Raw genomic sequence first — 23,820 nt, forward strand, 5'->3', positions numbered from 1 at the left:
TCTGTATATAAAATATAGGTCCAACAGCGAATCTCTTAGTTACATCAACATTGTTCCTCCACAATAGTTGTTTTTTGCCTAAGTAAAACGATTAGACTGTTCGCAACTTCACATTGGCTATTTCGCTACTGCACACACACACATGAAACACTGTTGCCCTTTCACCACGCTAAATTCGCCAGGTCTATGCAAGTGAGCACAAATTACATGTGAGAAAATTAATTCACAAGCCCACAAATGCCATTCAAATGCCATTCAACACACGCTACGACTCGCTTACAATTCGCAAACCTGGCAACACTGCCCTGTCTTCTAATAGGCCCACACTAGCTCTCAGAATCTGATTCTGATCTCCCGCAGGAGAAGACAAACAAGGAAGGAGAGGAATTGTAGCCTCACGATTTTGCATCTCTCTCTCTCCCTCACCACGCCTCTCTCTCTCTCTCTCTCGCCACGCCACACACACACACACACACACACACAGGCTATACACGGCGGCGCCGCGGCAGCGAGACAGGACGTTATAATCTTGAGTTTCATTAAATAACTGTCTTTCTCCGTGCACGTGCGCACACAACATTATTCAAGTGAAATGCGTAACGGCAATATTGGGCTAATATAGGCTAACAATACAGGACGTTATAATCTTCAGTTTCATTAAATAACTCTGTCTTTCTCAGCATGCGCACGTGCGCACACAACATTATTCAAGTGAAATGCATAACGCCAATATTGGGCTAATATAGGCTACCAATATGTGGGTAGCCTACAGGGATTTACCCACGGAATGAATATATATATATATATTCATCTATACCAGGGCTGCCCACACTTTTTTTTTACTTCAGAGCTACTTTCAAAACGACCAGCTCATACCCACCAAATAAAACTATCATCCCATTGCAGAAAATCGTTACAAAATGTAATTGAGGCTACATACAGTGGTGTCCCCTTCGTCTGTACCAGGCTGACTTCTATAGGTTTTGAAAGGTTTTTTTTCTTTTTTTTTTCTTTATTTACCCAGGGAAGTAGCTGAGCACAGGTGCTCATTTTCAGCAACGCCCTGCACATCATAGTCTTAAGGGGTGTGTTTTTTTCACCCACTGTGTAATACAATGAATGGACGGTAGGTGGCAGTAGTACAGAGGCCAGAGAAACTATAAGACAAACGCACATGGAATGGGAAATAGAGGGGGGAAATGGAAATGGTAGGGTTTTTATTTTTGGTATTTGACTTTGCTACTGATGATTGTACGCAACAACAACTATTGCATTGTGTGTTTGAGCTGACAGGCCCTTTTTTATGTCAATCAATCAAGTCATCTCAGGTCATCTCAAGCGGCAGATAGTTTTTTTTAAATAGTTTTTTATATTCAAATTATATATATTTTTAGGGCCATGTCATGTGCTCTACCTGCAAAGCCTTTGTGCCATAACTTTTGGGCACCGCTTAACGTCAGATCAGGGGTTTTGCTCCCCGACAGCATAATCGGAGCAAATACCGGGCAGTGTGTATGAGCCATAACGTGTTGACTACACTACACTACACTAATAAGGACACATAATAATAACTAATAACCCATCCGTTACTACATGTGGAGTCAACTCCCGCAATTTCCTTCTTCCCATAGTGCGCGGCAACGTAACTCTGGGATGAGCGGCCGCGAAATTCTAGTATATATACAAACAGGACATTTTAATTCAGTAAAGATTAAGAAAGTATACAGCTATTCAAAAATCTCAATATAAAAGGACATTTGAAGACAATAAAAAACAAAGAAGTCAATATTATACAGTGCAGAAGAATAAGTAAAGACGTCTTTATAGTAGGCTATGCTCACATAGGCCCTATGTACACGTCACCTCAGTGTGAACTAATGGGTCTATTTGGGTCCAATTTCACACTCAGGAAAACACCAAGGAGTTTACCGTGCACTAACAGCAACAATCACCTAAGCTGCAGTATTTGGAACAAGTGGCAAGAGCGCACTTCGGTGTCTCTGCAGTCATGGCAGGCTTTCATACTTCATCTTTTTCACATTTCTTTCCAGATGGTGCGTGTTCTCAAACCCCTAGAAGACATCACTGCCAAGCCTGACAGCTATATTGTCTTTGAGACCGTCCTGGAACTGAGAGACCCAAACGTCAAGATGCAATGGTTCCTGGTAAAAAAAACACAGTCTATGTTTGTTTGTTTGTTTGTTTGTTTGTTTGTTTGTTTGTGCGTGCGTGCGTGCGTGCGTGCGTGCGTGCGTGCGTGTGTGTGTGTGTGTGTGTGTGTGTGTGTGTGTGTGTGTGTGTGTGTGTGTGTGTGTGTGTGTGTGTGTGTGTGTGTGTAGGTATGTGCGTGCGTGTGCGCGAGTGTGTGTGCCCCATGTGGTGGGAATTTGCATACATCAAAACCGTATGCCCGAGGTTCCTTCAACTCAACTGGTGTGATTTATCATGCAGGGCACAGAGCTGCTGAGGATCCAGTATTCTCACGGGAAGTACGAAGTGAAGCAGATGGGAACCAAGCACACGCTGTGCATCTCGGCCGTGTGCCTGGCTGACATGGGCACCTACACGCTGTACGTCGGAGACAAGAGCCTGTCAGCCAAGCTCACCGTCGTAGGCAAGTGCACGCCCCCCCCCCCTACAGTAATAATAGATTCATCATTATCTCTTTCCCTGGGAAGTCATGTGACTATTCATTTAAGCACGCGTCCTTCATTTGTGGGTTTGGCGAAAACAGCTCTTTTGCAAGCTCACAATGTGCCGCGCCGTGAACTTGCCGTTTTCGGCTAAGAGAGGGGACTTTGGTTAATGAATAAAATGTTATTTTGGCCAATCAGTTGGTAGGCTATGTCAACACAATATAACTCACACAACTGAGGTGGTTATATTTAGTCTAACCCTAACCCTGCATGTGTTAGGGTCTCTCTGACCACTAGTCCACTACCAACCAGTCAATCAGTGGTAGGCTACTGTGTTAGGGTCTGACCACTACCAACCAGTCAATCAGTGGTACTGTGTTAGGGTCTAACACAGTTAGACCCTAACACAGTACCACTAATTGACTGGTTGGTATAACTGGCCGTCAATGGTGACGTAATTATGATATGTAATTACGATATGTTTCAATATTGGTTAGATAACAGATAACGTATGTATATAGTATGTAAGACCCCCCAGTAAAAAAAAAACACTTTGTATCTGAAATAGACACTCTTTCTCGCTTTCTAAGGTGTTTATTGTCTTATAAATAAAGTGTATAATGTGTTATGATTAAGGTTATGTATATGATTAAGGTTATAAAGTATTATGATTATTTATGAGCGCTTATACATATAATTATACATGGTTATGAGAAGGTTATAATGTCTTATAAGTTATAAGTTAGAATGAAGTGTGTTCATAATGCGTTATAAACATGGGATGCATAGCAAGTGTTACCCAACATTTTACTATGTCATTAATATACCTTGATAAAAAATCATTAACATGGTGGATCACATCTTGATGAAATCATCAAGATGTGTTTCACCATGTTAATGATTTTTTTCAGACCTCCAGTTCTAGGAAACACAGAATGGGGGCACTTTTTATTTTATTATTTCCACACAACAGCTCTAAAGTATATTAATGACATGAGTGAAGTGATATATATATATATATATATATATATATATATATATATATATATATATATATATATATATATATATGAAAATGAGGAAAAGAGAAAGCGCTCGGAAATAATACACCTCTCTGAGACCAAAATGGCGTGAGAGTCTATTTTGTGATGATCCTTCAACCCTCTCAGCAACCCCTATTGTGTCATTCATCATCAGCAACCTCTTTCTCTCTGCTATTCCATCATTGTCTAACCTGTCTCTCTCTCTCTCTCTCTCTCTCTCTCCCACACACATGCACTTTCTTGGCTCGCTCAGACGAGCCTCTGAAGTTCCTGTCCGACTTTAAGCCCATGAGAGTGACAGAGCGCCAGACAGCCGTGTTTGAGGTCCGTCTCTCCAAGAAGACAGATGCGCCGCTCATATGGAAGGTTGGTGGTGCATGTCTCAAATACCAAGATTTATTCAGAGAGAGAGAGAGAGAGAGAGAGAGAGAGAGAGAGAGAGAGAGAGAGAGAGAGAGAGAGAGAGAGAGAGAGAGAGAGCAAGTTTTGCATCTTGGTAGCTTATACAAAGATGAGACACTCATGCTCTACTTCAGTGTGTAAAAGACCCCCAAATTGATATGTTTTGTGCCAGGGACCTCCCAGAAGGGAACATGTAGGGCTTGTAGGCTATAAGAAAATTTAAAAAAGTATGCAAAATATGCATACAAATATGCATACATCGGATATTCTTTTTAATATCCAATTAACATATAAATGGATAAAGTTGTCAAAAAACATTAATTTAGCTGGGGACCTCCTGGTCCAGATTTGGTGCTGGCTGAGAAAAGGTATTGTATGAAGCTAAAAGCGTAATATCTCCTCTGCTGAAACAGCAGCCGTTTCTTTGCTTTAGCAAGAGACATTTCAGAATCAGAATCAACTTAATTGTCATGTCACAGGTTTACAGGTGTAAAACAGTGGTGGTGCTTGTCCTTGTTGATGCGTTGGGCCTCGACTACACACACCCTTCTTGTACAGTTCCTGGAGCGCTTGTGTGGTACACACGGCTCCTATACTCCTGGATAAGACATGGATTGCATTGCAGCACTGTAAACTAAGCAGAAATGACAATGAAAGCCCTTTAGTTTAAAGTGCTGTATTTAAGTCTGTTCCCCGGTTGCGTTTGCTTGTGCTGGAACAGGTAAAGGGAAAGGAGGTGAAGAGAGACGAGAAGTTTGAGGTCTCCCTGTCCGAAGACGGTCTTACCTACACCTTGAAGATCAAAGACGTCAAATCCAGCGACACCGGAGAATACAGCATCAACATCGGAGACCTCGCGGCCACTGTGCCGCTCTTCATAGAAAGTATAATGTTTCACTGCTGTAGGCCTACCATGAAAACCCTAAGTGTGTTTATGCTGCGTTTTTGTTTGGAAAAGTATCGGCCCTTATTTGCCATATCGGGTCATATCGGTATCGGCGAATATGCCAGTCTAACTAGTAACCACCGATCCGACACAGGGGTAAGGGGGTTGACACTGTGGCAGGTAAATAAAATGTGGAGTGTGGAGTTGTGGAGTTGCCCAAACTGCAAGTGCACATATGAGTGAGGAGTCTGCTATGAACACAACACGAGATATATAGCTAGATAGCTATAAACACAACACGAGATCACAACACTGGTATTGGTATAAAATATACATACAGTGCCAAAGCAAGTATTAAACATTTTCCAAATTCTAACTTTGTTTGAATAGCTGACATTTATAATCTGGCAAGTAAATTGTAACTAAGGACATTCAATAAGTGGAGAAAAAACTCAGAGATGTAGGCCTAGTAGATCAAAAGTAGTATAAAAAAAAAAGTATAGTACATCAATATTCATCAAAATTGCACTTTAGCACAGTTGAGTAAATTCACTTATAGTCACTTTCCATCACTGCACATGAAGTGTAGTAATTAAACCCTCTCTTCTAGTGCCGAGTTGAACATCCCACCTGACCCACCAAATCCCTCCACACAACAGGCACATTTATCAGCTCTGTCTAACACGATGCTCATCAGCCCCCCGGTACATTCATTATTACAAAGCACATTCATTATTACAGCTATATGTCTAATTAGATGCTCATGCATCTGCACAAGGACATCAGGCTCTCCTCTGGGATTTTACACAAACACTGTCTGTTAATTGGGAACGTGCTAGGATATTTATCATTAGACACTTCCCCTACTCTTTATCACTTTATTATGTGCATCTTTTGCTGTCTATTTATTGGTTATCACAGCAGAAACGTGAATGAGGTTTCGCTCAATAAATTAGTTAGTAGATAAATTAGTTAAGTCGCTTCTCTCCACAATGCACACATAAATACCTTTTGTGGCTTATGTAATAATGAGGTTTTGCTGAACCATGAACCATACCGTCGCTATTATGGGGGGATTAACATTCTGCGAAAAAGAGCAGGGTCTACAAGCTCACAGCACTCAGCAAAACCCCAGACATATATATTCAGTATATTTGTAGATCTGCTCAATTAACTGTTAATTGCTAATTCACTTCTCTCTCCAGGGATTCCCATCAAGTTCCACAGCTTCCTGAAGAATGTGCAAGTCAAGGAGAAGAGCAAGGCCCGCATGGAGTGTGAGATGAGCTCCAAGGACGTGCACATCCGCTGGAAGAAGGACGGAGGCGACATCACGGGGAACCCTCGCTACATCTTCATGCGCGAGGACAAGAGGGCAGAGGTCATCATCGAGGACTGCGATTGGTCCGACGAGGGGGAGTACGCCATTGTGTGCACCCAGGACAATGATGAGCACGAGTACGTCAGTTCTGCCAGCCTAACGGTGATGGGTAAGACACTGCCACTAGATCTATAGTTGTGGCCATGGTGAAGAGTGGTATGTCAGATACCAAGTGTGTGTGTGTGTGTGTGTGTGTGTGTGTGTGTGTGTGTGTGTGTGTGTGTGTGCATGTCCACGCAGAGCGCCTGGCCACGGTGAAGAGTGGTATGTCAGATACCAAGTGTTCTACAGGCTCCACCACTGAGCTGTGTGTTGTCCTGGATGACGAGAAGGTGGACGGAGTGTGGCTGAAGGATGGAGTGGGGGTGAGACTACAACAACAACAACACAGCAATAACAAGAAGGGAGAGGGGATCACCCAACCCCCGCTTCCAAAATATAAATACTGGAACAAGACACTGATCGTCGCTGTTGGGCAGAAAAAAACAAACCTCTTCTCTCCGCCTTAATTGACCATACTACAGTCAGCGTCACACAAAAACAGCAGATCTGCAAGCTCGAATCGCACCGTGTTTTGAGCGTGTAGATCTGCTACTTTTTAATTTGACAGTTTTGGACATATGGGTTTCCACCTGACAGAGACGATATATAAATAATTACCCCTAAAACATTTTCCAGATGAAGCTAGTTCCTGCTATGGAAGTATAGGTTGTCTATTGTGCCATAAACCAAAACGCCATGGCTGGTCTGATTGCATTTGTTTTATGTTTTTGGATTTCATACTTTTCCATACATATATCTGAGTCTCTATTCATGCTAAAAACAATTCCGCTGTGTCGTACTGTGTGCTACGCCTGACAGATTGCAGATATGAGTGGGGTGCAGGTGGTCAAACAGGGTGCGGTCCACAAGCTGACCTTCAGTGGAGTGACCGACGCCCACCAGGGCAAGTACACCTTCAGAGCCAAGGGTGCCGACAGCGAGGCCGTGTTGACCATTGCAGGTCAGTGTCAGTGTGCGTTACTATACTTGTGAGGACCAAGTGTCCCAAGTATACCTGTAGTAGAACGTGAGAAACGCGAGGAACCGGATATTGAATTATGTTGTTATTTTATATATATAATGTTTTTTAGATCTACTAATTGCTTGGTTACTTTTGATGTTTTTGTGTGACGCTTGTGTGTGACACACACACACACACACACACACACACACACACACACACACACACACACACACACACACACACACACACACACACACACACACACACACACTAGGGGGTCTTAGGAAATAAGAATGAGGTGCTTTTCCTCGTATCCCCAGACCCTCCAGAGATCGACCCTGCAGTGCTGGAGATGCTGGCGGCCCAGCCTGTGGTGGTGAAAGCGGGCCAGACGGCGACCATTAGGATCCCCTTCAAAGGTAGACCCCCGCCCAAGGTGACCTGGCACAAGGACGGCCTCGAGATGAAGGAGGATGAGAGGACCAAGGTGGAGCGAACGGCTGACTCCACCACACTGGTAATCAGCAGGTAAAGGAGCACCGGGGCATTTGGTACTGTAGACGTATGGCATTTATAAAATCTTTCGATTTTAATCACATATTATTAAGCATATCGTTGTCTCCTTATTTTAACTTAAATTAACACACAGCGTCACACAAAAGTATCAGATCCACAAGCTCGAAACGCTACACGAAGCAATGCGTTTTGAGCTTTATAGATCTGCTACCTTTGCCATGTTTTAATTTGAAAACTAACGGTTTTGGACATATGTGGTTTCCATCTGACAGAAACAGAGTACATACTGTAACAGCACAGTGACATTGTGGTGTGCATGGTCTTACATTGGGAGTTTGGGGGGTTCAATCTCCGGCCAAGTAATAACAAAGACTGAGTGGTACCTAATGCCCATTGCCTCCATGCTCAGCACTCAGCATCAAGGGTTGTAGTGGGGGTAAGTCCCTGTGATTTGCTAGCATCATATCCAGGGGATTGAGGGAAATGCTAAACAAGATTAATGGATGTTGTTGTTTGTTTATGTAATCTATTGTTCAAACCAGTAACAAATGAAGAGGTGCTAAAAAAACTAAGCGCCCTTCAGCCAAACAAGGCCACCGGTCATGACAATTTACCAACCAGATTCCTCAGGGATGCTGCTGTCTCTATAGCTCCTATAATAACCCACATCTCAAACCTATCCATCAGTCAAAGCCACGTTCCCCATGAACTTAAAATGGCACGAGTAATCCCCCTGTTCAAAAAGGGAAGTAAATTAGACACAGGAAACTACCGCCCTGTCTCTATCCTGTGTTCTATGTCTAAAATCATAGAGAGAATAATTTATGAACAAATTAGCAGATACTTAAGAGAACGCAATCTGCTCTTCGAATTCCAATCCGGTTTCAGAACATCACACTCCACTGACACATGCCTATTATATTTGAATGACTACATCAAACGCGAGGTAGACGCGGGTAAATACTGTGGGATGGTCATGCTGGACCTTCAAAAAGCATTTGACACTGTCAATCATTCGATCCTACTGGACAAGCTGAAGGCGACTGGTTTTGATAGTACTTCACTATGTTGGATGAGGTCCTACCTTGAAGGTAGAGAACAAATGGTTGATATAAATGGAACCATGTCCTCCCCCCTCCCAGTGAACTGTGGGGTTCCACAAGGAAGCATATTAGGGACATTACTCTTCCTACTATACATTAATGACATGAGCGCCGCATGTAACTGTAAGTTGTTCTTGTTTGCCGATGACTCAGCACTACTGATTTCGGGAGAAAACAAAGCGCAGGTTGAGGAGGATCTTAATACAGAACTCACCAAAATCCGAACCTGGCTTACCGATAACAAGCTCTCATTGCACCTCGGTAAAACGGAGTCCATCCTTTTCGGGTCAAACCATTCCCTGAGTAGGACAAATGTGTCGATGACATAGTCATCTCTAGCAAAGTAGAGGTCACAGATCTAGGATGTATCCTTGACAATAAACTGACAGGAGATAGCATGGCATCAAGGGCGATCAAAAGAATAAATCAAATTCTTGGGCAGAATCTCCACCTTTATTAACCAAAGGGCCCTTAGGACCTTAGCTGGAGCCCTCATACTGCCCATCTTTGACTATGCTTGTACGTCCTGGTTCCCTAACACCTCAATGGCACAGAAAACCAAGCTTCAAACTTCTCAAAACAAACTAATCCGACTTCTTCTTCACCTAGGGCCCATGACCCACCTATATGCGGAGCATTTTGACAGCATAGGCTGGCTCAGGGTGGAAGACAGAGTCAAGCAATTAAAGATGGGCCTGACTTTCAAAATTGTAAATGCCCTCCATGCCCTCAGTACCCACTTACTTGTCTAATTACTTTTAAAAAGTGAGCAACACCCACAGCCATAAAACTAGAGGGAGCGTGAACAAGGATCTGGTGCCACCCATTTATAAAACAAATATGGGCAAATTCACCTTCCAAAGCACTGCTACCCAGGTGTGGAATGCCCTCCCCCCATCGCTCAAAACAAACAAATCACTGGCTTCCTTCAAGACAGGCCTAAAAATTCACCTGTCAGCAAGTCAAAGGGAGAGGAGGTGATCGCATCAGCCGCTTTGTGCGAATAATCCCCTTCCGATTAACCTTCGGCCCCAACCTGTGAATACTGTATATTTCATGTTTAGAGGAAATGTATATGTTGCCTTAAATTATTATTGTTATATCACTTTCTGTTACTGTGTTAACTTATTATTCATGTCATGTGTGAGTGGATAGGACCCGAATGGAAACAAGGCCGCAAGGTCTTTCTTCAGTGAAATCCTTTTTTGGACAAAAATGCCTGACTGTACATTGTGCTGTTTGCATTTATGTTGCCTAATAAAGTATTCAATCAATCAATCAATTGTGTAATAATTATATAATTGTTGATACAGCTCCTGCATGGTCACCAGGTGGGGCTGGTAGCCAATCTATCCACACCTCTGTTGGTATATTAAGATGTCATTTGTTTCTTTACTTACTTGAAAGAGACTGCAAGGTCGAAACATTGTACTGCTTGCTGCTGCGAATAAAACATTTAGCTTTTAAAGACGCCCCTCTTGTTGTTCAGGTGGTTTTTGTAGATAGGCGTTTTGACCTATGGGTCACATGGCACTGAAGTGAAAACCTTCCGAAAATGTGCATCACAGCGCACTTCGTGCCGTGATGTGCTATTTTTGCAAAATATTTGAAAGGTTATTTTTTAATCATTTAGATTTTTGTTTTGACATAAATCTTCACTTTTGGGGGTAGGGGTCGCTGGCACAAACCACTTTCAGATGAGGGTCCATGTCAAGGTCCTTGAGAGGAAAGGTTTGAGAAGCACTGCTCTAATAGAGGCTCAATGTGTGCTTCCAGGTGCGTCAGAGAGGACAGCGGTGACATCATGCTCCGTCTGAAGAGTGACTGTGGCACTGCTGTGGTCAACCTGCACCTCATTGTGATTGGTGGGTCAAAGTGTGACACACATGCGACAGACGTATCTCAAGCCTAATTTATGCCCTGCTCACTACAAAGTGAAAAACATATTTCAAGACTGGACCTCGAGAAATTATTAGTCGTCTAATAGCTATAGTCCACTAATGGCTGGTAAATTATTCTACTTTAATACATCAAATATTTTTGTTTGCTGCATACATTTTACGCTGGGTTTTCAGGTTGGCGAGGTTGAGAACTGAAAATTCTAATGTTCATTTCACAATGGCTACTGCCTATTGAAAGTCATGAATCATGATCAACCCATGATCACATCATGAACGTGAATCAAGACCAAATCGATCGATTAATCAACTATGAGGGTACCGCCCTATACTATACATATTTGTTATCTTCAATGTAGTCTCTGGAGACAGACTGTGTTGACTGTGCTGTTCTTCCTTTGTTTTGCCCTATAGTCTTCAATGAGATGTGTGGTCGTACAACAAAGCTTAACTTAGGCTTTACCTCTTCCCTCCAGACCGGCCCAGGCCCCCTCAGGGTCAAGTGGAGTTCATGGAGCACTCAGGCACGGTCGTCAGGATGAAGTGGAAGGCCCCTCGCGACGACGGGGGAAAGCAGATCACCGGCTTTGTGGTGGAGCGCCGCGCGGCGGGGAAGAAGTCCTGGCTGAAGGTCAGTAGTGGAAAAAGTACTCACGTTTTACTTAGTAAAAATATGAATACTGCAATAATAAAGTGAAAGTCCAGAATTCAAATTTTACTTGAGTAAAAGTACAAAAGGTATTGGCGTCAAAATGTCCCAAAAGTCTAAAGTACTCATTATACAGAATGTCCCAAAGTTTGTATAAAAATCTTGTGAAAATAGCAGATATACAAGCTCGCAATGCGTCGCATTGTGACCTTGTAGATCGGCTATTTTCAAATGGGCGAAATGTATAAGGCTGAAGTGGTTCATCAAAAGTAAAAGTTTTCAAATAATTGCAGTGGAGTACAAGTAAAATATCTGCTTGTGAGATGTAATGGAGTACAAGTAAACTTATTGAAAATTGGAAATGGTCAAGTAAAGTGAAAGTACCTCAAATTGTACTCAAGTCAGTAAATGTACGTTCCACCACTGCTGAAGGTGGGCGAGGTGGAGAGCAGCACCAGCGTCTTCGGGGACACCAGGGTGGACGAGGGCCAGGCGTACCAGTACCGCATCCGGGCCGTCAACTCCCAGGGCATGAGCGACCCTCTGGAGACCCAGGAGGTGCGCGCCGGAGAGCCCATAGGTCAGTCGTTCTCAAACTATCTATTCTAAATTTAAGGGAAAAAAAAGTCTAAACCCACATCCTTAGCACAGAGCAAGACTGCTGCTTGCTTAGGGGCCCATCTCACAACACCACGGCGCACAGACAGCCTCCAGGCATCTGGCGCCAGCCCGGTCCTCCCACCTCAATGTGCAATACTTACAAGCACCAAACATTTGCTTGAACTACCTTAATTAACTTCATTTTCGCCAAGAACAAATCCAACCACCGCCATCATCCCGACGATCATGTGTCACACAGTGAAATGCATGTTGGGAGGGACACAGATTAATGTATGGGTCACCGTTTAACGTCACTCGATATAACTTAACTACACGCGGGTGACACACTCCTCTCCTCCACCACCTCCTTCGCTGTGCCAGACAAATACAACAGGGTTTTTTCGAGCCCAACAGTCGAGACACATGCATAAACTCCCGTAGCCAGTTCATGTGCGTAAATACCGTGACGCAGACAGCGCGATGACCGCCATCCCGTGCTGTCTGTAAAAAAAGATACAGAGATGCAATGAGAGTTAATGACATATCTATCTATACTACTACTATCTAAGTACCTAAACATGTTACTTAAGCACAGTACTTGAGTAAATGAACCTTTCCACCACTGCCACCTCCCCATGCAGAGCCACCAGGCATGGTGTCTCAGCCCCAGGTGTCCAACATCACCAAGGACACCATGACACTGAGCTGGTCTCCTCCAGCACAGGACGGAGGGGCTCCTGTCCTGGGCTACGTCCTGGAGAGGAGGAAGAAAGGCAGCAACATGTGGGTCCCAGTCAGCAAGGAGCCGCTCACAGGTCACATACAACATCTTATCCGTCTTCATCTGGATAACGTTGCTGTCATACACTGTCTACAACGTCACACAAAATCTAAAGTAGCAGATCCAACACGGCTTTTTGAGCTTGTTGATCGTCAGACCTTCATCAGGTCTGACGACCGAAACGTTGCTCAATAAAATCAGTGTGCGGGATTATTTTTCTCTACTTATCAGTTCCAGTTCGAAAACTAATTTGATGAATTGAGCAGCCCTTACCGTCACCTGAAAAATATATACTTGCGTGTGACTTAACAAAAAATTAAGTGGATCTGCTACTTTGATACTTTTGTGTGACACTGTCGTATGGTCAAGCAGGGCGTAACATTTATGGAAAAACACAAAAGGTTGGAATATGGAGATCTCTGCCCGACAGGGACACTATGCGTGTTCCACAGGTGTGTAACTTTATCCCTGTGTGTTCTACTGGTCCAGATACTAAGTGTGTGGTGGATGGACTGATGGAGGACATGGAGTACGAGTTCAGAGTAACCAGTGTGAACAGAGCGGGAGCAGGAAGCCCCAGTTCCAGCTCCACCGCTGTCATCGCCAAAGACCCCATACGTGAGCCTTCCTTCTCCTGTTCCTTCTCACTCACATCTACTCTCATCTGTGCTTTCAATTAAAAACATCTTCACCAGTCACCACGTCTCCCTGTGTACTTATACGTCTGTAATCCACCAAACGCGAGTACCCTTTGCCAATTTCCACACAGACGTTTCACACCACGACAGGGAGCACAGTGCGGTCAGTCGGTCAGATACACGGTTGTCCAGAACCATTACAAAAGGCGATGGTATAAAGCCCATATGGCCTAGGCTTCACTTAAAGCCGGACATCAAATCAAATCTACTCAAACTATAAGTTAGCCTCTTAAACCCTATACTTTTTTTCCCCTCACTCAATCTAAATTTGGTTACCGAGACGAGTAGCAGCCACGTTGTGAGCTCAGCTTGTACATCCGCCATTCTCACAGAATGATCACCCCACAGAATATAGGGTTCATGAACATTCTCTCCCTATAGGTGCACCCGGTCTGGTGAGGAACTTGCGTGTGTCGGATTCTCATTCTTCTAACTCGTCCATCTCTCTGAGCTGGAAGCCCCCAGACCAAGGGGACGAGCCCTCTGGCTACATCCTGGAGGTCCGACCCGAGGACGCTAAAGAGTGGACCAGGGTCTCCAAGATCCCCATCGCTGGCACCGCCCACACGGTGCTGGGACTGCAGGAACGCATGAAGTACTTCTTCCGAATCCGGGCCGTCAACGAGGGAGGGGTGGGGGAACCGATCGAACTGACGCAGGGCGTTTTGGCCATGCCACCACCTGGTGAGATGACTACTGTACAGTCTATTATCCCACTGGCATTTTCATGTCATGGACCTCCAAATGAATGTGCATTTGGCTGTGGATGCCAATTTTAAAGCAGTTTGTGCCATAAGGACCCCCATTATCCGTAATTAAAATATTTCAAGTTAAAAAAAAGAAGAACATGGGTTAAAGTGGTTAAACTGATCTTGACGCAAAATTAATTAATCTGGCTGGGGACCCAGGATCCCCCTCAAGGACCCCTGCAGGGCTCTTTGAGAACCACTATATTAGCCGTTTCTTGTATTCTATATTGAAGAAACATTTAACCACTTAAACCCTATGAACTTGGGTGACTGAGGTCCCCCAGGGGTCTATGCCAGGTCTTCTCTCCCCCGTAATTACAGTAGGAAATTACAGCTCAAGCTTATAATGCGTCGACGTGTTGCGCTTGTAGATATATATATATAGGGTTCATGTGGTTAACATAACCCATTTTGGTGTTAGCATTACGTTGTGCTTTAGCTATTGAAAAATAGCAGATCTACAAGCTCATAGCGCGCTACCGAGTGGCGCGCTACGAGCTTGTAGGTCTGATATTTTAGAAAAATCGAAGGACTGACATGGAAACAGCTTTTTCAGAAAACTGTCAGGATGTAGAAAAGAAGAAATTTTTAGAATCTGATCTCAGGTCAGAATGGGATAATGTCATGTGTGACTGCTTCCCATGCAGCGGCTCCCAGATTTGACGTCCAAGGCAGGCTGAAGAACCACATGGTGGTCCGTGCTGGAACAGCACTCTGCCTTCAGCTCAGCTTCACAGTAAGACCTCCATCAGTCACATGCTGCCAACATTAACCACACCCTCTGTGGAGCAGAAACCTCATATCTTCATATTTGAACCTTTTGAGGGTTTTCTTTGTAAATTAGCGCCCCTCTGATTGTAGGCCTATACTACAGCGTCACACAAACGTGCCAAAATTGGGGACCGCATGTAATTCAGACAGCGCATTAGTCCGACATGCGCGTCTGCTCCCGTGCTTGCGGTTATGGTTAGGTTAGGAGATGAGGTGAGTCGTCAACGTACTGCACCCGCCAAAATTAGCAGATATACAGGGTCGCTACTCTTTTTCTTATGTTATCCTGAAAATATCCTGACATTTTCCCCATTTCCACCCGACAGACAACATTTTGAATTTGCAGAATGCAAACAAGAGTGTTTCTATCTAAGCGTGTTTCATGAATCAGCCTTTGAGCGTATAAAATAACCAATAAATCACACAAAAACACACATTTATCATAAGATATTCAATATTATATAAGATAAACAATATTCACAAAATGCAGTGTTCGATTATAATCTAATAAATGAAATACATTACACTTATTTCTGTGGCAGCATATCTGCCTAAATCACATCTTTGCATGCTGTATTAAATATTTAAGCAACGCGTTTTGAGCTTGTTTTGAGCTAACATGCCCTTCTCCCAGGGATCCCCTCACCCGGTGGTAACTTGGCTCAAGGACGGCGTTCGAACCAACGGCAAGGAGGCCATCACTAAGAGCAAGAGTCACTCCCAGCTGCTCATCTCCTCCTCCAGGAGGTGTGACTCTGGTGTCTACCGTGTCCAACTGAAGAACCATTATGGAGAGGTCCACTATGACGTCAACGTCAGGGTGACAGGTACGCTGTCGGGTGGAAACCTTGTATGTGCAAATATATATATACGGTATTAAAATACACAGTGGAACACACAGGTTGTTTTTCTATTTCCTGAAAAGTAGTTATTTGGTCCCAAACTCTTGCTAATACTTTTTACTTTGTTACTTAGACCACAGACAAACGTACTCGCTTTGTCAAAAAGTAATAACAGTGCAGTGCTGATGCTGATAGCCAAGTCACAAGTGGTTAAGGCGTGTACCACATAAGATCTGATTCTTGATTGCTAGAGTCAGTGCCGGCCCTGAGCAATTTGATGCCCTAGGCAGGATCTTTCACACACGCGTGTGGCAGAGGAAGCCTTGCAAGGCATGACCTGCTCATCTGGAGCAATTAGAAGTTCAGTGTCTTGCTCAAGGATATTTTGACAGCAACACGGTCAGCCTGGGATTGAACCGAGAACCTTCCCGATTCCCAAGCGGCCCCTCTACCCCCTGAGTTTAGTTCCCGGGCCCAGCCTAGCGGTTTTGAGTGAAAATCAACCTATAATCACCAGTAGGTTACTATCAAGACGATCTTATCAGCCAGAACGACAACCCTCCTCATACCCTACACATAACCGCAAGCACGGAGCAGTGCAGTCACGTCCGTGTTTCCTAATCGCAGCCAGTAGGCTCCCAGACTACATGCAGTATGTCGATAAGATCGTCTTGATAAGTAACCTATACTGGTGAATGGTGATTATCTGCTGATCACATTCAAAGCGGGTGCCCAGTCAGACCTTTTCTGCATGTCACTCACAGACTTTCAAAAACATTAAAGTAATGTCCAGAAAGGTTCAGCCTGACCGCGACAATATGCACAAGTTGGCCTCTTATATCACACGCTGGATAGAAAACTAATTTTCTCCATTGCTGAGGCAGTGCTTTGAGTTTATCCAGACATACTGTCTGGCTAATCCCTGACAAAAGACAGCGCTGAAAATGACTGGAGGCACCAGTGAAGTGCTCTTTGTGCCCTTTCGTATGAAACCTTGATCCTTTGAGAGTTATTTTTGGAATTCTCACTTACAGAGTGAGAACTCCGTCTTACAGCTATAAAACTAACTATAAAGAAATAGAACATTATGTGGATCTCCTCAGGATCCACAGAGAAACCGTATGGCTTAAGGTGGATCTCAGACTTCATGTGACCAGCTGTGACTGCTGCAGTCATCTATGACGTCAGAATCCAAATGTGGAAATGAAGGTTGCAGCACGATCACAGCCTCATTGTCTGCCATTATACATTTTAAGTTAAATATTTTAAAATAGATACATAGTAGATTGGGTATTACATTCACACACACGTTCATACACCGATGGCATGTGCCTTGCAGAGGAAACCATGCAAGGCACGAAGCAAATAGGGGTTCAGCGTCTTGCTCAAGGACACTTCGACACCAACTCTGGGGGACCCTGGGATCGAACTGGGAACCCCTGAGCCACTGCCGCCCCTGTGAAAAGAAATTAGTGGCTACTTCCGTGTGTGTTTTGCGTGATTAGTTCTGGTCCAGAGTCCAGACAGACCGACACAGCCACAAGGTAAAAACAAAACAAACACATTTTCATCTCCTTGTGCTCCTCTCTTCTTCCTTCCCTTTTGGGCCAGACTTCCCGCGTCCTCCTAAGAACCTGTATCTTGTGGAGGAGGTTCCAGGCACGGTCACCCTGCAGTGGGAGCACACACCCGACCTGCAGGACGACGAGGACACTCACTATGTCATCCTCAAACGAGACACCAGCACCGCATCCTGGTTCACGGCCGCAGAGCGCATCTACAGCCGCAAGTACACCGTCACCGGACTGCTTCCTGGGAGGAAGTACTACTTCCGGGTGCTGGCCCAGAACACCGTTGGGGACAGCGACCCTCTGGACTCCAAGGAGCCCATGGTCATCGCCAAGGAGAATAAAGGTGGCTAGAGTTTGCACGTGGTGCTCAGCAGAGCAGCAACTGCCTATTCCTTTTTGTTTTGTGATTATTCCATCGATTACATTTGTATCAATGGTTTAGATTTATTTTAGATAACAATGTTTTTCTCAATAGCACTAAACAGTATGTGAAAATAATGTTTCAGTTTATTAGTGTTAATGTATAAGCATGTATGTGTCTGTCTCACTCTCTGTGTGTGTGTGTGTGTGTGTGTGTGTGTGTGTGTGTGTGTGTGTGTGTGTGTGTGTGTGTGTGTGTGTGTGTGTGTGTGTGTGTGTGTGTGTGTGCCTCAGAGGCTATCAGCAGTCTCTTGATGAAGGAGTACAAGGCACCCTCACGCCAGGTGAAGCCATCCTTCCTGCTTCCATTGAAGAACCATGCTGTCAGCAGAGGTCATGACTGCACCATGAGCTGTGCCTACCAGGGCATGCCTACTCCACAGGTATGAGCTGTGCCTACCAGGGCATGCCTACTCCACAGGTATGGGCTGTGCCTACTCCACAGGTATGGGCTGTGCCTACCAGGGCATGCCTACTCCACAGGTATGGGCTGTGCCTACCAGGGCATGCCTACTCCACAGGTATGGGCTGTGCCTACTCCACAGGTATGGGCTGTGCCTACCAGGGCATGCCTACTCCACAGGTATGGGATGTGCCTTTACTCCACAGGTATTAGTTGTGCCCACCAAGGCATGCCTACTCCACAGGTATGGGCTGTGCCTACCAGGGCATGCCTACTCCACAGGTATGGGCTGTGCCTACTCCACAGGTATGGGCTGTGCCTACCAGGGCATGCCTACTCCACAGGTATGGGATGTGCCTACAGTGTAAAAGGAGACCCCCCCACACTGCACCGGTTCCTAAACAATTAACCCAATATGTGAAATGAATGATGTTTTAGTAATATTGGTCCTGCTGTTCTACAGTCCAGGTGAAGAAATCACAGACTGAGGCTTTATGAAATATCCGAGACCATAAGGGGTTTATTGAAAATGCTTCCAAACATATTGCTTGTTTAAACACTTCAATAATTGCTCCAATATATATTTTTAAATAACCAAATATAGCCCATCCACAAGCGACGCATAGATGGGCTATTCTCGCTGTGCAACATGCCTCCATAGTAGACAGAGAGAACTTTAATCCACGTGAACAATTGCACACCTAAATGAGAATAATCTGCAGCTATACCAACCGACATGACGAGTTCGCACAAAGGACAAAAAGTCACAAAGTATAGCGTGTTGTAACTCCCGGTGGTCTGCGCTCTGCAGGCGTGCTGGTACAAGGGAGGAGGAGTGAAGATTTCGGACTCGTCTCGCTTTTGGTACAGCACCGCCAACGGGGTGTGCACCCTGGTCATCCCCACCTGTGGAGTCAAAGACGGTGGAGAATACACCCTGGTGCTGGAGAACCCTCTGGGAACAGTACAGTGCTCCTGCACCTTGGTGGTCTTTGGTAAGTACACTGGACCTGTTGCGTTGATGGTCATGTCCCCTTTTAACCCATTTACACCTGAGGACAATTCTACAAATGTTTTTTAAATCCTGACAGTTTTCTGAAAAATATGTCCGTCCCGTACCCCCCTCCAGAAGCAAAGATTTGAGTTGAAAACGTTCGCTCTGAAAGAATATATACGGTATTCAAAGATTTGTGCCACATTTTCACGATAATTTTTTTTTTAGCAGATCTTAGAAGCTCATAGCGCAGCACATATCTACGAGCTTGTAGGTCTGCTATTTTTCAATAGATAATGTATAACATAATCCCAGGGTTGGGAGGGTTACTTTTAAAAAGGAATCCCCTACAGTTACAAGTTACTTCCTAAAAAATGTAGTCAGTAACGTAATCCCGATTACTCCATTTAAAAAGTAACTACAAGTTACTTTTGGATTACTTTGAAGTAAAACTCAATTTAATTAGATAATACAAGTTTTACCATTGATAGACAAGAATGTTGAGCCTATGAAAGGACAACTGAAATATGGTTAAGGTCATTTAAATTGTTAATAATTTGACCTCTCTGAGCAGTTACATTACTGTAGAAGTATAGAGTATAACAGATCATAAGAAAAATGCATCGTGTCAACTTATAACAGATCATAAGAAAAATGCATCTTGACCTACAGAACCATTTTGATTGTTTGATTGACAACAACCAACAACTTTGACAACCAACAACTTTGACAACCAACAACTCCATCCATGTGTGGTCAAAGTGGCAAATAAAAACTATTTTTGACATTCCTGGCTGACACTCATTTAGATAGACATGAGTTTAAAACATTGACTAGACAGTGAAGACTCATTTATATAGTCTACAAATAACTCAGCCCTATACAATTATATTTATACCCCGTAGGCTACTCTTTAAATAAAAAGCCTCATTGTATTTGACCATTATTTATCCCCAATCCAATATATCATATATGCTCTCCTTCCTATCTAGTATCTCTGCAGTGTTGCCTGGTCTGATTATTATAAGCCACATTGGGCTTATTTTTCTAAAGTTGCTTGTAAATAATGGTATCGTCTATTTTCAAATAGCCAACATATATAAATATGCACATTGTTTAATGGACGATATATATAGCTTTGAAGTGCTTGTGTGGCCTTTTATAGTCACTTCTTTTGGGCTTGTTTTCATAGACCTGGTTGCTTAAGTTATTTCTCTCGCAAATTGGCAACACCGCCCTGACGCAGCAGCAGCCTCCACTGTGAGGATTTTACACAGAGTCAGAGAGGTGCGCGCTGCGCTCAACTCCAATCCATTCCGTTTGGTGTTATAATAATTTATAACTTGTTTGTAAAATTAATGAGGGGAAGGGGAGAATGTAATCCTCATGTAACCCCCGTTACAACACCCCCGTTACACGTTACACGTTTTTTTTTTACTCTGATTACAGGTTACTTCCCAACCCTGCATAATCCTTAAAACACCAAAAGGCGTTCCCGTCCTATGAAACAGTAGTGAACCCACCCACAGGACATCATCTCTGTCGGGTGGAAACCTCAGATGTCCAAAACCGTTACTTTTCAGGATTCAAATCCCAAAAATAGCAAACGTATCAGATCCACAAGCTCAAAACGCGCCGCACCATGTTTCGAGCTTGTAGATCTGCTATTTTTTAGGCTTTTGTGTGACACTGTAGTAATAGTATGATCAAGTAGCAGTAGCACGTTAATTTATAAAGAACACAAAAAAGTTAAAATATGGAGATAAGAGGTTTCTGCCCGACAGCAACGGTATTATACATGTCTGAATAGAAGAGCAGGGAGACCAAATACCACCACCACTGTTTTGTTAGTTATTATGATCATACAGATTGGTTAAAATCGTGTTAAATTCAGTGAAAAAATAATAATGGATTGCAACTATATTTTAATTCCGAGTGTTACACGCTCAGTCTCAGACACTCTAGTTATAAAAGGATGAACAAACACTGGAAGAACTGCTATGGATGGATGATCATACTGTAGAAACACTCGAGCTCGATGGATGGAATGAAATGTGGCTGATTGCTGCTCTCCACCATATGTGTTGCAGACAAGGATGACAACAGCCTCTTGGAGAGCCTGACTGTCCAGGCAAACAAAGAGAGGATCATGTGAGAGGGGAGGGCTGCCTGTCCTGCTACAGCAGCACTTCTCAAACGCTCTCATGTCCAGGAACCCCAAATTAATATCCCCCCCCCAATCAGAATCAGAAAATACATTTTCCACAGTATTGTATTGTTAAAGTTGTGAGGAAAAAAAGCCCAAAAATAAATGTATATGCTACATTTAACACATTTTGTTGGGGACCCCCTGGAAACCCCTCAAGCACCCCTGCAGGCCCCCAGTCTCCACTTTGACAACATTACATGAGAGTAGACCAACTGGTGGTCTACTCTCGACTCTATCCACGTTTTTCCCCGCCAAGGTACTGGGGCTCCTTGTGTGTGTGCTTTGCTTCCTTCAGGCCGTGTTGCCATGTCTGCTTATTAAAGCAACTTTTGACTTGTTTTTTCTGTAAAGTCACTTGCAAATAAATTATTGGTAGGTTGCTGGTTGTTTTTTTTGGGCTTGATTCTAAAGTGTATAGTAGTTGCTTATTTGGGCTTGCTTCCACATTTCTTCACATCAAGGAACCCCACATTATATGTAATTATCCACAGACATCCATCCATTAATGTTTTAAAAATATTAAAAATATTTTGATTTATTCTCAATGTTTTTAAATAACGGGTGTACAACCTCACAATGTGTCGCTGTGAGCTTGTAGATTAGCTATTTTCATTTGTGCTTGTTTTCATAGACCTGGCCACTTGTTTCTCTTGCAAAACTGGCAACACAGAGAAAGAGGAACATATGCACACACAAACGCAATGCACTATGGGCTGTAAGGAAAAGGTGAATAGGTCTATGGTATGTAGGGACAATAACATGGTATCCAGTGAGTGAAATGATGGATTGAAACTGAGTAAATTCAGTGTTTTATTTTATGTGCCTACTGCCTGGTGTACAACAGAAAACAGAGAAAATGAAAATGGTGAGTACCAAATCAAAATGCACAGCAACACCAAAAAAACACTCGCTAAACAAAAAAATTACTTCTCTAAACAAAACAAAAACCTGGCACTGACCTAACATTGTTTTTAACATACAATTCCTACTTTTAAAATGTAAAGGGTACCCGTACCCCAAATCTTACCTTTTGTTTCCCTGACAGGAACAGGAAAATGAGACAAAAGGCTGAGACAAACACACTAAACACAACAGGCCTGGATTGAACATAACAATGTAGGACTTGTCTCCCAGGAGAAAAAGGTTCTGACTGAAATGTGCATGCACAGGTGTATTGAGGTGATGGGAGATGATGATTAGGGAACCAATCGGGTGGTGAGGTGGAGTTGATGGAATGATGATTTTTCAGATCTGTCCGGTAATATACCAAATGGACACCAGAGGTCAGCCCAGCTCCCATTATGTTTATTGACAGTCTAGTAGTGTGGGCTCATTATTCAGATACATTGAAAGAAAAAGAGGTGATCCTCTTTCTGTCAACCTTTTTTCCGCTTGTTCTACTTCGTAAGCCTCGTAAGCCCTATATATGCCTTGTTGAGCCAGTTTCACCACCTCACACTAAGTTCAAACTTAGCCTAGTTAGACCAGGGCTATACGACAAATGGCAAAAGTCCAAAATAGCATGCCAAATTGAAAGTGATTAACCAACCAATAACTAATCTATGTCCCATGGGTCAGGCTGCGGGTGCCTATAGCAACAGCATCTATTTTGGAATGACGCACTACCCTCAGGAACATTGTACCCAACTCAGTACCATTAATACCATTCACTCAACACAGTCCACCATTGTTGGAGGTGTTGTTGTTGTGTTTCAGGAGAGCAGACAGAATGCACTGAGAGAAGGGCCTATGACCCCTCTCTCCATCCTTACGTCAATGTCCTGGCTTTCTATTGCGCCACCAGTGGACTCTGATTTAGCACAGAAAAAGAAAAGCAAAAAGCCTACGTCAATGACACCTCACCTTATGACGCTGTGCTTTTCAGCGGCAGCTTGGCAGGGTGGACATATAGTTTGGTTGGAGGAGTGAATGTCTGAATGGTCTTGGTTTTTTTGTCCAGTGTTCTGTTTGCAAGAAGGACGCCAAAAGTGGGTGGTTGTTGGTTTCATTTGCATGAATACATTTGACTGAGGGTACGCAGGGGGAGGACGCCAAATCTACTGGGAATGCAAATAGCAGCTCAGTCCCTGAATAGAGAGATCTGGGCACGACTTGAGATGATAGTCATTTAACAACAAGAATCCTAGGTTGTCAAACCTTTTCATGTCAAGGACCCTCAAATTGATATGGGGGTTCATTTGTCGACTCGTGGCCAGGGGTTGGCCAACCCGAGGCCAGGGACCGGCCAGAACAGAAGATTTA

At 43.7% G+C, this 23,820-nt stretch overlaps 1 protein-coding gene across 1 annotated transcript in view; it reads left to right on the top strand.

Annotated features, from left to right (window-relative positions):
- LOC310857976 (immunoglobulin superfamily member 22-like) overlaps positions 1-21,504 on the top strand; it is a gene marked incomplete at both ends in the record, with an annotated part of 34,873 nt that extends 13,369 nt beyond the window's left edge. The window contains 20 exons of the mRNA XM_083764020.1: positions 2,052-2,165; positions 2,452-2,614; positions 3,933-4,045; positions 4,803-4,965; positions 6,173-6,457; positions 6,589-6,713; positions 7,210-7,351; positions 7,675-7,882; positions 10,750-10,838; positions 11,348-11,502; positions 11,953-12,100; positions 12,762-12,935; positions 13,391-13,519; positions 13,981-14,283; positions 14,996-15,084; positions 15,754-15,946; positions 17,573-17,875; positions 18,187-18,335; positions 19,167-19,350; positions 21,440-21,504. Coding sequence (XP_083620146.1) covers positions 2,052-2,165; positions 2,452-2,614; positions 3,933-4,045; positions 4,803-4,965; positions 6,173-6,457; positions 6,589-6,713; positions 7,210-7,351; positions 7,675-7,882; positions 10,750-10,838; positions 11,348-11,502; positions 11,953-12,100; positions 12,762-12,935; positions 13,391-13,519; positions 13,981-14,283; positions 14,996-15,084; positions 15,754-15,946; positions 17,573-17,875; positions 18,187-18,335; positions 19,167-19,350; positions 21,440-21,504 — 3,294 coding nt within the window. The remainder of the gene's footprint in view (positions 1-2,051; positions 2,166-2,451; positions 2,615-3,932; positions 4,046-4,802; positions 4,966-6,172; positions 6,458-6,588; positions 6,714-7,209; positions 7,352-7,674; positions 7,883-10,749; positions 10,839-11,347; positions 11,503-11,952; positions 12,101-12,761; positions 12,936-13,390; positions 13,520-13,980; positions 14,284-14,995; positions 15,085-15,753; positions 15,947-17,572; positions 17,876-18,186; positions 18,336-19,166; positions 19,351-21,439) is intronic.
- Between the last annotated feature and the right edge of the window lie 2,316 nt (positions 21,505-23,820).

This window comes from Protomyctophum parallelum (genome assembly GCF_964188405.1).
Source record: "Protomyctophum parallelum genome assembly, chromosome: 4".
In the NCBI taxonomy this organism is placed as follows: Eukaryota; Metazoa; Chordata; class Actinopteri; order Myctophiformes; family Myctophidae; genus Protomyctophum; species Protomyctophum parallelum.